This window comes from Anomaloglossus baeobatrachus, chromosome 7 (assembly GCF_048569485.1).
Source record: "Anomaloglossus baeobatrachus isolate aAnoBae1 chromosome 7, aAnoBae1.hap1, whole genome shotgun sequence".
Lineage (NCBI taxonomy): Eukaryota > Metazoa > Chordata > Amphibia > Anura > Aromobatidae > Anomaloglossus > Anomaloglossus baeobatrachus.
The window spans coordinates 300502044-300520971 of record NC_134359.1 but is presented as its reverse complement, the minus strand read 5'-3'; the positions used below and the strand labels follow the sequence as shown (position 1 = coordinate 300520971).

The 18928-nt window shown below is 46.2% G+C and overlaps 1 protein-coding gene across 2 annotated transcripts in view; it reads right to left on the bottom strand.

Moving 5' to 3' along the window:
- The window catches only part of PRRT2 (proline rich transmembrane protein 2), a 31447-nt gene extending 12976 nt beyond the window's left edge, over window positions 1-18471 (bottom strand). Inside the window, exons 1-3 of one of the 2 annotated variants that reach the window (XM_075318565.1) lie at window positions 18286-18471; window positions 4389-4903; window positions 967-1099 (exon numbers count right to left, since the gene is read on the bottom strand). In XM_075318565.1, coding sequence (XP_075174680.1) covers window positions 967-1099; window positions 4389-4814 — 559 coding nt within the window. In that variant the 5' untranslated portion in view covers window positions 4815-4903; window positions 18286-18471. Of the gene's footprint in view, window positions 1-966; window positions 1100-4388; window positions 4904-17705; window positions 17728-18285 lie in introns of those variants that run through there. The other variant, XM_075318567.1, reaches the window with a different exon arrangement.
- Between the last annotated feature and the right edge of the window lie 457 nt (window positions 18472-18928).

The following is an 18928-nucleotide window of genomic DNA, read 5'->3' as shown; positions in this document are numbered from 1 at the left end:
TAAACCCCTCCAACTGCCAAACATATTAAGCTTTGATATTTATGAGTCTTTTGGGGATGATTGAGAACATAGTTGTTGATCAATAATAAAAAAAATCTCTAAAATGCAACTTGCTTATTAATTCTGCATATATATACGGCGTGTTTCCCCAAAAATAAGACAGGGTCTTATATTCTTTTTGGCTCCAAGGGATAAGCTAGGGCTTAATTTCAGAGGATGTCTTCTATTTTTTATTGGCGTCAGTGATTGGAGCATGTGTTAATGGGAAATGAATATTCACCCCTTTCCCTCCCATAATCCTGCGCACCCCTCTGTGCCAGCATTAGTGATTGGAGCATGTGTTAATGGAAAATGAATATTCACCCTTTCCCCCACTCATAATTCCGTCCACTGCTCTCTGCCAGCATTAGTGATTGCAGCATGTGTTAATGAAAAATATTCACCCCTTCCCCTCCCATAATCCCGCACACCCCTCTGTGCCAGCATTAGTGATTGCAACGTGTGTTAATGGAAAATGAATATTCACGCACGGGGCAGTAGAGTCCCCGGCCAGTCTGAGGATTGTGGTGCGATACTTGGGCGGTAATACGACTGTCTGCCAGAATCACTGGCGCTGGCACAGCGTTGGAGGCGGAATTATGGACTGAGGAAGGGGTGAATATTTATTTTACATTAACTAGCCAGCATGTGACTGACTTATTTTTGGAGTAGGGCTTACACTATAAGTGTTCTCCAAAAAAGGCCGAAAAGCCCGTGCAGGCTTATTTTCAGGGTAGGTCTGATTTTCGGAGACAGGCTTCTTTGCTATCATGGTACTGTTATAGTGGGTATCTGAATCTTGTGACCGTGCGCCACAGACAGGCAAACAAGGCCCATGTACTACTGAGAGCATCTACTAGTGAACCCTGCTGGGGTTTTATGTGGATGAATGCTCCGGACAGACCCTTTTTAAATGTTGGGACTTACTTCCAAAGTTGATGACGCAGGACACAGTGATGATCAGGAGTCCACCCACCAACGCCACAATGCTCAGCAGCTTGGCCACACGGCCCAGTCTGAGGGCTCCGTCCACGTCGCCTTGTTGGAGGCTGTTACGAGACTGAGATGAAGGAAAAGAGGAGAATTAGTAACGGAGGATTAGTAACAGTCTTGTCTAAGTTATCCTTTTACATCCTCATCTATTGCTCTCCTCCATTATATGAGGTATCACCCACCCATGGACCTTTCTCCACCACCTAGGCCCAACTTCCTCCATGACCGACCTCCATCATCACCCACCATTCATGCTACTTTATCCTTCAACTGGACGCAGTTTGGCCAAGAGTGTTGGCCCCTTGAAATTGTTCCAGAAGATGAAGTATTTCTCCCAGAAAATTGATGCAGTTACACATTTTGTTCCACAAACGTTTATTTCCTTTCTTTATATAGGAATAACAAGAAAAAACAACACCGAAAGAAAGGCAAATTGAACATCATTTTACACAAAACGTGGCCGGACAAAATTGTTAGCACCCTTAAAAATAATACTTGGTTACACCTCTCAACTGGAATTTTGGACTCTTCATTATAAACATCTCGAGGTCTCATATTTGAAGGCGTCTTCTCTTGTCTTCTCCCAACATCAATTTTTAGATCTCTCCACAGGTGTCGATGGGGTTTAGCTCCGGACTCATTGCGGCCTCTTCAGAATTCTCCAGCCTTTTGTTTCCATCCATGTCTGGGCGGCTTCTTGAAGTGTTTGGGGTCATTGTCCTGGAAACCCATGGCCTAGGACACATTTCCAGCTTTCTGACATTGGGCATTACATTGCCACTAACAATCCTCCGATTATCTTCAGATTTCATTATGCCTTGCATGCAGTCGAGACCCCAGTGCCAGAGGCAGCAAATCAGCCCCAAACATCTCTGACCCTTCACCATATATGACTACAATTACAGTGCCATGGCTTGTAAACTTCTTCATTATGCTGTGCACTGTGGACAAAGGAACATCAAGTTCTCTGGTGATGTACCTGTAACATTGAGTTTGTTGATATTTTTCAACAATTTTGATTCTCAAGTCTTCAGACAGTTCTCTCGTTCTGTTCTCTATGCTTAGAGCCGCCTCACAATGCAAAGACTAAATAAACTTCTCCCCTTTTTATCTGATTTCAGGTGTGATTTTCATTTTGCCCACGCCTTGAAACACAAAGTTTACCCACAATTTTAGAAAGTTGGCAACAATTTTGACCAGCACAGTTTTTGGGTTTAGTGTGAAATTGTCCTTTCTTTTTTCCTCTGTTTTTTTTTTTTTGTGTTGTTCTAATACACACAAAGGTGTTGTGAATGTCAGGTATGATTTTGCTGCTGTGAGGCTCCCTCTTGTGGCCAGGAATGGTTTGGACAGAGACCAAGTGTGCTGGAGCAATGGGTGTTTCCATTGCTTACTCTCTGCCTATTTAAGCCTCGGCCTCCTGGCAGTCTGTGCCGGTTATCATTGTCCTGTAGCTCTCCAGCCTTTTCATCTTGCTTCTGACCACATCTACCCCAGATCAGTGCTTGGTTCTTTCTTATGTTGTTTTTGTTCTTATCTGGGTTGTCAATTATTGTGGTTGTTTTCAGTTTATTTGCATGCAAGAATCTTCCCTCTCTGTGGCTTAGCTGGGAAGCTCCCTGCATCTATGTTTGGAGTTCTGTCCATGTGCTTGTTGCTTCTTGAATTTGTAATTGTTCCAGTTTTCTGTTCATTGGTTTGACAAGAGCGCCTGATATAGGACGGAGTGCAGATCGTGCGATCTGAGGACCTTTTTGTACTATCAGGTATTTGGATTTTTGTAGGGTTTTTCTCTGGCCAGCATCAGCCCCTTTTCCATCCTGTCCTATTTAGTCAGTGGGGCCTCACCTTTGCTGATCCTATCATCCATCTGTGTATTGTATTTTCCTATCTCACCGTAGTCTTTGAATGTGGGGGGCTTGCTATACCTTTTGCGGTCTATTTCTGAGGCAGAGAGTTATTCATCCTTTCTTTCTTTAGGATAGCTAGTTCTCCGGCTGGGTTCGCGGTGCATAGGATGTTAGTTCAACCCTCGGCTACTTCTAGTGTTGATGGTTAGTAAGGGGATGGCGGCCAGATTAGTTGCCAATGCTCTTGTCACCTTTTGCCAATGATGTATTGTGATCTTCCAAGATTCCGGATCATAAACACAAAGGAAATAAACATGTGTATAACAAAACGAGTGAAATTGCAATAATGTTTGGGGAGAAATACTTTATTTTCCTGAACACTTTCGGCCATGACTGTATATCCATCATCACTCATGATCCATTCATGCACCTCCACCTTTCTCCATCACCTGCACACAACGTTGTACATGACCGACGTCGTTCATCAGCCATCATTCATCTTTACATGCCATGCTTTATCATTCACCACTTTGTCATCTCTGGCTGTAGATCACCCTACGTCACTCATCACCTTTCATCATTTCCTTCTCTGTCCATCTCCGTCACATCATAATAACCCTATAGACATTGGAATCATCCCTCACTGATCGCTCCTCCATCGAGTCATCACCTTTTCTCCCTGAGTTTCCATCTCCGCTCGCCTTCTCCGGCACCGCTGCTGTGGTGGACCTCTCTCCGCTCTACTTTCCAGCCATGCTGCCATGTTCCCTTTTATTTCCATACCTCTTCACCTCCCTGTGTAATTACCTAACCTAACATTAGGTGTAGATGAAGTGGCCCTCACTGTTCTGCGTCTGCCATATATTCCGCACCATTCATCTACCCCCGGCCTGGAGTCGTCTGCAAATATTCATTGCTTCCACTTTATTTCCATCCATCATACTTAACAAGCCTGTCGTAGAAATCTCCATTGATCTTCTGTACTGAACGCGAGTTCCTTCCTCTCGAGGTGTCGCGTAGAGAAAGCCTTCACCTCTGCCTGCTACGCTCCCTCCTGCTGGAGTGAAGGTCTGATGTCTCTGCCCTCCCTTTCTTTCCCTTTCTCCTCGTGATTTTGCCAAGTGTTCTTCTTCCCACCCATGTCGCTTCTACCATGCACTGTACTGGTGGCCTAATTCATTCTCTGCCCTCAACTCATACCGACACCCAACCGCACCGGAGAAACCACAAAAATCGCTGCAACGTGCGACACATCTATAATATTAACGAATGTAACCAAAGAATACTTGGGAGGAATCACCAGCCGGCATGTCATACGCCATACCTGCCCAACATCTGCATCTCATCCCCAGATGTCTCTCATACACATCTGGCACGTTTCATGGGAAGATGACTAATCTCATACGTTGCGTAAAGAAGGAGACAGCAGCCACGGGGCTTACTAGATAAAGATGGAAAGGACCAATGCACACATACTCAATATCAACAGATATTATTTGTCCTTACCATGATCGAATACACAAAGCCCACGATGTTGACTGGCCACATGGGGCAAAAACAGGATAGGATGGCAATGAGCAGATAGTCCTTTGGCTTTTCTGGCTCAATGGCGCTGGCAGTGGCGGTAGACCCTTGTCGACAGAGACTAGGCCTGGGAGAGTTGGATGCGGCTTGAGCCAGTCGTCCTTCTGAACCAGTCAGGCTGGGGGCTCGAGGTCCTCCGTTGGCTGCCGGTTGGGCCTTCAGGTCATTGAGCGATGAAGATTTGGATTGGATTGTGACAGATGGTTCCACTTCAGATCCAGCAGCCTCCTGAGCAGGCTCTGGTTCCTCTACCACCACCACGGTGGTAGAACATACTGGCTCCGAGGGCTCCGCCGGGGTTGTTTCCACCTCAGGTGGAGGCCCCGTGTCTGCCGGTGGTGTTGCCATGGGTGAAGGAGCCAGTGGAAAAGGTAGAAAAGGAGGGACAGAAATGGGCCCAGAAAAGAGACGTCAAGAAGGAAAGCAAGAGCGGAATTCTAGAAAAGATGAAAAAATAGAAGTCATATACTGGGCCAATGAGTATACAGTCATAAGGTATTATTGGGGACAAAAGCCAAGAATCCCACTTGATGCATAACACACTGCACAAGTGCGGAGACCGTCCTCTACACACCATGATCGTATTTACCCGGATTATAGCATAGACGCTCAATATAACTCCTCCTACTATTCTATATGCTCCTCCCATTATAGAAACATTCCATACCTTATACTTTACATACTTATATACTTATACATACTTTATATTAGTTTCCTAGCTCCTCCTATTTCTGATAACTCCTACTCTTATTTATAACTCCTATTACTGGTTACTCCTCCCACTATTATTTATTACTCCTCCTATTACTGATTACTCCTCCCACTATTAATACTCCTCCTATTACTGATTACTCCTCCCACTATTATTTATTACTTATATTACTTGTTACTCCTCCCACTATTATTTATAACTCCTCCTATTACTGATTACTCCTCCCACTATTATGTATCACTCCTATTACTGAATACTCCTCCCACTATTATGTATAACTCCTCCTATTTCTGATAACCACTCCTATTAGTCTCCATAACTCCTCCCATTAGTCTCTATAACTCCTCCTATTTCTGATAGCTCCACCTATTAGTCTCTATAACTCCTATTTCTGATAACCCCTCCTATTAGTCTCTATAACTTCTCCTATTTCTGATAGCTCCTCCTATTACTCTCTATAACTCCTCCTATTTCTGATAACCCCTCCTATTAGTCTCTATAACTCCTCCTATTAGTCTCTATAACTCCTCCTATTAGTCTCTATAACTCCTCTTATTAGCCTCTATAACTCCTCCTATTTCTGATAACTCCTCCTATTAGTCTCTATAACTCCTCCTATTTCTGATAACCCCTCCTATTAGTCTCTATAACTCCTCCTATTAGTCTCTATAACTCCTCTTATTAGCCTCTATATCTCCTCCTAATTCTGATAACTCCTATTAGTCTCTATAACTCCTCCTAATTCTGATAGCCCCTCCTATTAGTCTCTATAACTCCTCCTATTAGTCTCTATAACTCCTCTTATTAGTCTCTATAACTCCTCCTATTTCTGATAGCTCCACCTATTAGTCTCTATAACTCCTCCTATTTCTGATAACTCCTCCTATTAGTCTCTATAACTCCTCCTAATTCTGATAACCCCTCCTATTAGTCTCTATAACTCCTCCTATTAGTCTCTATAACTCCTCCTATTTCTGATAGCTCCACCTATTAGTCTCTATAACTCCTCCTATTTCTGATAGCTCCACCTATTAGTCTCTATAACTCCTCCTATTTCTGATAACTCCTCCTATTAGTCTCTATAACTCCTCCTAATTCTGATAACCCCTCCTATTAGTCTCTATAACTCCTCCTATTAGTCTCTATAACTCCTCTTATTAGTCTCTATAACTCCTCCTATTTCTGATAGCTCCACCTATTAGTCTCTATAACTCCTCCTAATTCTGATAACCCCTCCTATTAGTCTCTATAACTCCTCCTATTAGTCTCTATAACTCCTCTTATTAGTCTCTATAACTCCTCCTATTTCTGATAGCTCCACCTATTAGTCTCTACAACTCCTCCTATTTCTGATAACCCCTCCTATTAGTGTCTATAACTCCTCCTATGTCTGATAGCTCCTCCTATTAGTCTATAACCCCTCCTATTTGTGATAACTCTTTCTATGCCTCCTGCCATTACAATATATAGCTTCTCCATATTATCCTTATTGTTACGTTGCGCTCCTCCTCCCACTCTGTATAAATCTTCATCCATATAAGCCACTTTTCTTCTCAGTAGAAATTATCCAGATAGTGAATCATTATTATTCCTTATAATGTCTCACAATTTTGTTGTAATGCTCCTTGTATAAATGTAAGCACCTCACACATCTTCTCCAGTCATCCCAACTAGCTCCTCCTATTATTTATAACTCCTCCTATTACAGCCTGTAACTCCTCCCACTCTTTATATTGCCTCCTATTACCTCACACTATAGCTCTTCCTATTACTGATATCTCCCGTTGTCCCTATAATGTCTCCATATAACCCCGGCTGCCGGCGCTCCTGGTCACCTCCACGTGCTCTCTCCATAGGTGGATATACATGGACATACACAATCACGTCACTCAGCTTATCCAAACATCGAGCAAACAGAAGCCACACCAGAGACTGCGCCCAACACCCACCCCCCTATACACCGGATACATACACTATACTGTACACACCTGACACCCCCTATACACCGGATACATACACTATACTGTACACACCTGACACCCCCTATACACCGGATACATACACTATACTGTACACACCTGACACCCCCTATACACCGGATACATACACTATACTGTACACACCTGACACCCCCTATACACCGGATACATACACTATACTGTACACACCTGACACCCCCTATACACCGGGTACATACCCTATACTGTACATACCTGACACCCCCTATACACCGGATACATACACTATACTGTACACACCTGACACCCCCTATACACCGGATACATACACTATACTGTACACACCTGACACCCCCTATACACCACTATACTGTACACACCTGACACCCCCTATACACCGGATACATACACTATATTGTACACACCTGACACCCCCTATACACCGGATACATACACTATACTGTACACACCTGACACCCCCTATACACCGGATACATACACTATACTGTACACACCTGACACCCCCTATACACCGGATACATACGCTATACTGTACACACCTGACACCCCCTATACACCGGATACATACGCTATACTGTACACACCTGACACCCCCTATCCACCGGATACATACGCTATACTGTACACACCTGACACCCCCTATACACCGGATACATACCCTATACTGTACACACCTGACACCCCCTATACACCGGATACATACACTATACTGTACACACCTGACACCCCCTATACACGGGATACATACACTATACTGTACACACCTGACACCCCCTATACACCGGATACATACACTATACTGTACACACCTGACACCCCCTATACACCGGGTACATACACTATACTGTACACACCTGACACCCCCTATACACCGGATACATACACTATACTGTACACACCTGACACCCCATATACACCGGATACATACACTATACTGTACACACCTGACACCCCCTATACACCGGATACATACACTATACTGTACACACCTGACACCCCCTATACACCGGATACATACACTATACTGTACACACCTGACACCCCCTATACACCGGGTACATACCCTATACTGTACATACCTGACACCCCCTATACACCGGATACATACACTATACTGTACACACCTGACACCCCCTATACACCGGATACATACACTATACTGTACACACCTGACACCCCCTATACACCGGATACATACACTATACTGTACACACCTGACACCCCCTATACACCGGATACATACACTATACTGTACACACCTGACACCCCCTATACACCGGATACATACACTATACTGTACACACCTGACACCCCCTATACACCGGATAAATACGCTATACTGTACACACCTGACACCCCCTATACACCGGATACATACGCTATACTGTACACACCTGACACCCCCTATACACCGGATACATACGCTATACTGTACACACCTGACACCCCCTATACACCGGATACATACGCTATACTGTACACACCTGACACCCCCTATACACCGGATACATACACTATACTGTACACACCTGACACCCCCTATACACCGGATACATACACTATACTGTACACACCTGACACCCCCTATACACCGGATACATACACTATACTGAACACACCTGACACCCCCTATACACCGGATACATACACTATACTGTACACACCTGACACCCCCTATACACCGGATACATACACTATACTGTACACACCTGACACCCCCTATACACCGGATACATACACTATACTGTACACACCTGACACCCCCTATACACCGGATACATACACTATACTGTACACACCTGACACCCCCTATACACCGGATACATACACTATACTGTACACACCTGACACCCCCTATACACCGGATACATACACTATACTGTACACACCTGACTCCCCCTATACACCGGATACATACACTATACTGTACACACCTGACACCCCCTATACACCGGATACATACACTATACTGTACACACCTGACACCCCCTATACACCGGATACATACACTATACTGTACACACCTGACACCCCCTATACACCGGATACATACACTATACTGTACACACCTGACACCCCCTATACACCGGATAAATACGCTATACTGTACACACCTGACACCCCCTATACACCGGATACATACGCTATACTGTACACACCTGACACCCCCTATACACCGGATACATACGCTATACTGTACACACCTGACACCCCCTATACACCGGATACATACGCTATACTGTACACACCTGACACCCCCTATACACCGGATACATACGCTATACTGTACACACCTGACACCCCCTATACACCGGATACATACGCTATACTGTACACACCTGACACCCCCTATACACCGGATACATACACTATACTGTACACACCTGACTCCCCCTATACACCGGATACATACACTATACTGTACACACCTGACACCCCCTATACACCGGATACATACACTATACTGTACATACCTGACACCCCCTATACACCGGATACATACACTATACTGTACACACCTGACACCCCCTATACACCGGATACATACACTATACTGTGCACACACGACACCCCCTATACACCGGATACATACACTATACTGAGCACACCTGACACCCCCTATACACCGGATACATACACTATACTGTACACACCTGACACCCCCTATACACCGGATACATACACTATACTGTACACACCTGACACCCCCTATACACCGGATACATACACTATACTGTACACACCTGACACCCCCTATACACCGGATGCATACACTATACTGTACACACCTGACTCCCCCTATACACCGGATGCATACATTATACTGTACACACCTGACACCCCCTATACACCGGATGCATACACTATACTGTACACACCTGACACCCCCTATACACCGGATACATACACTATACTGTACACACCTGACACCCCCTATACACCGGATACATACACTATACTGTACACACCTGATACCCCCTATACACCGGATACATACACTATACTGAACACACCTGACACCCCCTATACACCGGATACATACACTATACTGTACACACCTGACACCCCCTATACACCGGATACATACACTATACTGTACACACCTGACACCCCCTATACACCGGATACATACACTATACTGTACACACCTGACACCCCCTATACACCGGATACATACACTATACTGTACACACCTGACACCCCCTATACACCGGATACATACACTATACTGTACACACCTGACACCCCCTATACACCGGATACATACACTATACTGTACACACCTGACACCCCCTATACACCGGATACATACACTATACTGTACACACCTGACACCCCCTATACACCGGATACATACACTATACTGTACACACCTGACACCCCCTATACACCGGGTACATACACTATACTGTACACACCTGACACCCCCTATACACCGGATACATACACTATACTGTACACACCTGACACCCCCTATACACCGGATACATACACTATACTGTACACACCTGACACCCCCTATACACCGGATACATACACTATACTGTACACACCTGACACCCCCTATACACCGGATACATACACTATACTGTACACACCTGACACCCCCTATACACCGGATACATACACTATACTGTACACACCTGACACCCCCTATACACCGGATACATACACTATACTGTACACACCTGACACCCCCTATACACCGGATACATACACTATACTGTACACACCTGACACCCCCTATACACCGGATACATACACTATACTGTACACACCTGACACCCCCTATACACCGGATACATACACTATACTGTACACACCTGACACCCCCTATACACCGGATACATACACTATACTGTACACACCTGACACCCCCTATACACCGGATACATACACTATACTGTACACACCTGACACCCCCTATACACCGGATACATACACTATACTGTACACACCTGACACCCCCTATACACCGGGTACATACACTATACTGTACACACCTGACACCCCCTATACACCGGATACATACACTATACTGTACACACCTCACACCCCCTATACACCGGATACATACACTATACTGTACACACCTCACACCCCCTATACACCGGATACATACACTATACTGTACACACCTGACACCCCCTATACACCGGATACATACACTATACTGTACACACCTGACACCCCCTATACACCGGATACATACACTATACTGTACACACCTGACACCCCCTATACACCGGATACATACGCTATACTGTACACACCTGACACCCCCTATACACCGGATACATACACTATACTGTACACATCTGACACCCCCTATACACCGGATACATACGCTATACTGTACACACCTGACACCCCCTATACACCAGATACATACGCTATACTGTACGCATCTGACACCCCTTATACACCGGATACATACGCTATACTGTACACACCTGACACCCCCTATACACCAGATACATACACTATACTGTACACATCTGACACCCCCTATACACCGGATACATACACTATACTGTACACACCTGACACCCCCTATACACCGGATACATAAACTATACTGTACACATCTGACACCCCATATACAACACCACCGGATACATACACTATACTGTACACACCTGACACCCCTATACACCAGATACATACACTATACTGTACACATCTGACACCCCCTATACACCGGATACATACGCTATACTGTACACACCTGACACCCCCTATACACCGGATACATACGCTATACTGTACACACCTGACACCCCCTATACACCGGATACATACACTATACTGTACACACCTGACACCCCCTATACACCGGATGCATACACTATACTGTACACACCTGACACCCCCTATACACCGGATAAATACGCTATACTGTACACACCTGACACCCCCTATACACCGGATACATACGCTATACTGTACACACCTGACACCCCCTATACACCGGATACATACCCTATACTGTACACACCTGACACCCCCTATACACCGGATACATACACTATACTGTACACACCTGACACCCCCTATACACCGGATGCATACACTATACTGTACACACCTGACACCCCCTATACACCGGATGCATACACTATACTGTACACACCTGACACCCCCTATACACCGGATACATACACTATACTGTACACACCTGACACCCCCTATACACCGGATACATACACTATACTGTACACACCTGACACCCCCTATACACCGGATACATACACTATACTGTACACATCTGACACCCCCTATACACCGGATACATACGCTATACTGTACACACCTGACACCCCCTATACACCAGATACATACGCTATACTGTACGCATCTGACACCCCTTATACACCGGATACATACGCTATACTGTACACACCTGACACCCCCTATACACCAGATACATACACTATACTGTACACATCTGACACCCCCTATACACCGGATACATACACTATACTGTACACACCTGACACCCCCTATACACCGGATACATAAACTATACTGTACACATCTGACACCCCCTATACACCGGATACATACGCTATACTGTACACACCTGACACCCCCTATACACCAGATACATACACTATACTGTACACATCTGACACCCCCTATACACCGGATACATACACTATACTGTACACACCTGACACCCCTATACACCAGATACATACACTATACTGTACACATCTGACACCCCCTATACACCGGATACATACACTATACTGTACACACCTGACACCACACTGTACACATACACAGTACTGGGCACACCTAACACCCTCTATACACACTGTACACATACACAATAAAGGGCACACCTGACACCCCCTATACTCACTGTACACATACACAATACAGGACACACCTGACATCCCCTATACACACTGTACACATACACAATACTGAGCACACCTGACATCCCCTATACACACTGTACACATACACAATACTGGACACACCTGACATCCCCTATACACACTGTACACATACACAATAAAGGGCACACCTGACACCCCCTATACTCACTGTACACATACACAATACAGGACACACCTGACATCCCCTATACACACTGTACACATACACAATACTGGGCACACCTGACATCCCCTACACACACTGTACACATACACAATACTGGGCACACCTGACATCCCCTATACACACTGTACACATACACAATACTGGACACACCTGACACCCCCTATACACACTGTACACATACACAATACTGGACACACCTGACATCCCCTGTACACACTGTACACATACACAATACTGGGCACACCTGACACCCCCTATACACATTGTACACATACACAATACTGGGCACACCTGACATCCCCTATACACACTGTACACATACACAATACTGGACACACCTGACACCCTCTGTACACACTATACACATACACAATACTGGGCACACCTGACACTCTGTATACACACTATACACATACACAATACTGGGCACACCTGACACCCCCTATACACACTGTACACATACACAATACTGGGCACACCTAACACCCCCTACACACTGTACACATACACAATACTGGGCACACCTGATACCCCCTATACACACTGTACACATACACAATACAGGGCACACCTAACACCCCTACACACACTGTACACATACACAATACTGGGCACACCTGACACCCCCTATACACACTGTACACATACACAATACTGGGCACACCTAACTCCCCCTACACACTGTACACATACACAATACTGGGCACACCTAACACCCCCTACACACACTGTACACATACACAATACTGGGCACACCTGACACCCTCTATACACACTGTACACATACACAATACTGGGCACACCTAACACCCCCTACACACTGTACACATACACAATACTGGGCACACCTGACACCCCCTATACACACTGTACACATACACAATACTGGGCACACCTGACACCCCCTATGCACACTGTACACATACACAATACTGGGCACACCTAACACCCCCTACACACTGTACACATACACAATACTGGGCACACCTAACACCCCCTACACACACTGTACACATACACAATACTGGGCACACCTGACACTCCCTATGCACACTGTACACATACACAATACTGGGCACACCTGACACCCTCTATATACACTGTACACATACACAATACAGGGCAAACCTGACACCCCATACACACACTGTACACATACACAATACAGGGCAAATCTGACACCCCTTACACACACTGTACACATACACAATACAGGGCACACCTGACACCCCCTGTACACACTGTACACATACACAATAAAGGGAACACCTGACACCCCCTATACACACTGTATACATACACAATACAGGGCACACCTGACATCCCCTATACACACTGTACACATACACAATACTGGGCACACCTGACACCCCCTATACACACTGTACACATACACAATACTGGGCACACCTGACATCCCCTATACACACTGTACACATACACAATACTGGGCACACCTGACACCCCCTATACACACTGTACACATACACAATACTGGACACACCTGACACCCTCTGTACACACTATACACATACACAATACAGGGCAAACCTGACACCCCCTACACACACTGTACACATACACAATACAGGGCAAACCTGACACCCCCTACACACACTGTACACATACACAATACAGGGCACACCTGACACCCTCTGTACACACTGTACACATACACAATACTGGGCACACCTAACACCCCCTACACACACTGTACACATACACAATACTGGGCACAGCTGACACCCTCTATACACACTGTACAACTACACAATACAGGGCACACCTGACACCCTCTATACACACTGTACACATACACAATACAGGGCAAACCTGACACCCCATACACACATTGTACACATACACAATACAGGGCAAATCTGACACCCCCTACACACACTGTACACATACACAATACAGGGCACACCTGAGACCCTCTGTACACACTGTACACATACACAATACTGGGCACAGCTGACACCCTCTATACACACTGTACAACTACACAATACAGGGCACACCTGACACCCTCTATACACACTGTACACATACACAATACAGGGCAAACCTGACACCCCCTACACACACTGTACACATACACATTACTGGGCACACCTGACACCCTCTATATACACTGTACACATACACAATTCTGGGCACACCTGACACCCTCTGTACACACTGTACACATACACAATACTGGGCACACCTGACACCCTCTATATACACTGTACACATACACAATACAGGGCACACCTGACACCCTCTATACACACTGTACACATACACAATACAGGGCACACCTGACACCCTCTGTACACACTGTACACATACACAATACTGGTCACACCTGACACCCTCTGTACACACTGTACACATACACAATACTGGGCACACCTGACACCCTCTGTACACACTGTACACATACACAATACTGGGCACACCTGTCACCCTCTATACACACTGTACACACACACAATACAGGGCACACCTGACACCCTCTATACACACTGTACACATACACAATACAGGGCAAACCTGACACCCCATACACACACTGTACACATACACAATACAGGGCAAATCTGACACCCCCTGTACACACTGTACACATACACAATAAAGGGAACACCTGACACCCCCTTTACACACTATATACATACACAATACAGGGCACACCTGACATCCCCTATACACACTGTACACATACACAATACTGGGCACACCTGACACCCCCTATACACACTGTACACATACACAATACTGGACACACCTGACATCCCCTATACACACTGTACACATACACAATACTGGGCACACCTGACACCCCCTATACACACTGTACACATACACAATACTGGGCACACCTGACATCCCCTATACACACTGTACACATACACAATACTGGGCACACCTGACACCCCCTATACACACTGTACACATACACAATACTGGACACACCTGACACCCTCTGTACACACTATACACATACACAATACAGGGCAAACCTGACACCCCTTACACACACTGTACACATACACAATACAGGGCACACCTGACACCCTCTGTACACACTGTACACATACACAATACAGGGCACACCTGACACCCTCTGTACACACTGTACACATACACATACACAATACAGGGCACACCTGACACCCTCTGTACACACTGTACACATACACAATACAGGGCAAATCTGACACCCCCTACACACACTGTACACATACACAATACAGGGCACACCTGACACCCTCTATACACACTGTACACATACACAGTACAGGACACACCTGACACCCTCTATACACACTGTTCAGATACACAATACTGGGCACACCTGACACCCTCTGTACACACTGTACACATACACAATACAGGGCACACCTGACACCCTCTATACACACTGTACACATACACAATACTGGGCACACCTGACACCCTCTGTACACTCTGTACACATACACAATACTGGATACACCTGACACCCTCTATACACACTGTACACATACACAATACAGGGCACACCTGACACCCTCTGTACACACTGTACACATACACAATACAGGGCACACCTGACACCCTCTGTACACACTGTACACATACACAATACAGGGCAAATCTGACACCCCCTACACACACTGTACACATACACAATACAGGGCACACCTGACACCCTCTATACACACTGTACACATACACAGTACAGGACACACCTGACACCCTCTATACACACTGTACACATACACAATACTGGGCACACCTGACACCCTCTGTACACACTGTACACATACACAATACAGGGCACACCTGACACCCTCTATACACACTGTACACATACACAATACAGGGCACACCTGACACCCTCTGTACACACTGTACACATACACAATACAGGGCACACCTGACACCCTCTGTACACACTGTACACATACACAATACTGGATACACCTGACACCCTCTATACACACTGTACACATACACAGTACAGGACACACCTGACACCCTCTGTACACACTGTACACATACACAATACACGACACACCTGACACCCTCTATACACACTGTACACATACACAATACAGGGCACACCTGACACCCTCTGTACACACTGTACACATACACAATACAGGGCACACCTGACACCCTCTGTACACACTGTACACATACACAATACTGGATACACCTGACACCCTCTATACACACTGTACACATACACAATACAGGGCACACCTGACACCCTCTATACACACTGTACACATACACAGTACAGGACACACCTGACACCCTCTGTACACACTGTACACATACACAATACAGGGCACACCTGACACCCTCTGTACACACTGTACACATACACAATACAGGGCACACCTGACACCCTCTGTACACACTGTACACATACACACCCTGCATTACCATTCGCACACATACATGGTGATGCTGTCCCCACATGCCGCTGGCACACACCATACACCAGACAGCCGCTGTGCTCCTCCACATGGTGAACCCGCACTGTCTTCTCTCTGCAGCTTCTGGACCTATTAGATGTGAATGTAGATGAGATGCAGGAAACTGGGCGGGGGGAGGGGGGGGATGCAGCGCCAAGTCAGCTCTTCACCTGGACAAGGGATGAATGAGAAGTTAACGGTTTGTGTGCCGGCTGCGCTGTGGTTACACGCGCCCTCCATGTGTCATGTGCCAGGTGTGCGCTGCCTGTCCACATGTGTGCTCATCCATGCCTACGCAGCATGTGTTTGGGATCTTGTGTAGTAAGCATATCACTCCTCAGCCATCCCTCCTCCTCCTCCTCCTCCCTGTCTTCCCCATCCTTACAGCAGTATATAATGAGACTGTATTGCACCCTACCATCCCTGCACCCAAAAATCGCATAGCTGTGAGATAGCGTACAATATTCACCAACGCCTCACACCTACTTATCAGCAGAAAATGCCATGCACCCATGCCATGCACCCTGCCCGCCTTCACCCACCCTCTGCACCCAAGCCAAAAATGCCCCTCCCGACACACCTATATGTGAGCATCTCACCTCCTCTCTCTCCTTCTGTCCTCTCTCCAGCAGTCTCCTGGGGTTAGTTAGGGAAATGGGGGGGGACACAGGACACTAAACCTCACAGGTCAACCCTAGAGGGGTCCGTTACCCTCCCACCCCCCGACACAAAGCAAAGCAGCGTGTGTCTGGTAGTGAGGATACTGTGTCTGTGTCTCTCTCCCCCTCCCACATTCACTCCTTTCCCCCCTCTTTCTGTCTCCCTCCCACTTTCACTCTATCTCGCTGTCTTGTAGCAGCTGTAAGGATGCTCAGGCTCTCAGCGCCTCCCTACTGCTAACCCTAACACATCCTCTGCCGAAATCCTGCTGCCCTAATGCCGGTCCTAGCAGATAGCCACCCTGTGCACTATACCTGGTCCCAGTCATCCGTCTGCTGGTGAGGACTACACACCCTCTATGACCCTACACTGGCCAATCTTTCCATAACGTGGCTTTCCAACCATGGTCACCTCGGTAAGAATCCTGCTGCTCTAATGCTGGTCCTAGGTCCGGTCATCCGTCTCCTGGTGAGGACCACACACCCTCTATGACCCTAAGCTGGCCAATCTTTCCATAACGTGGCTTCCCAACCATGGTCACCTCGGTAAGAATCCTGCTGCTCTAATGCTGGTCCTAGGTCC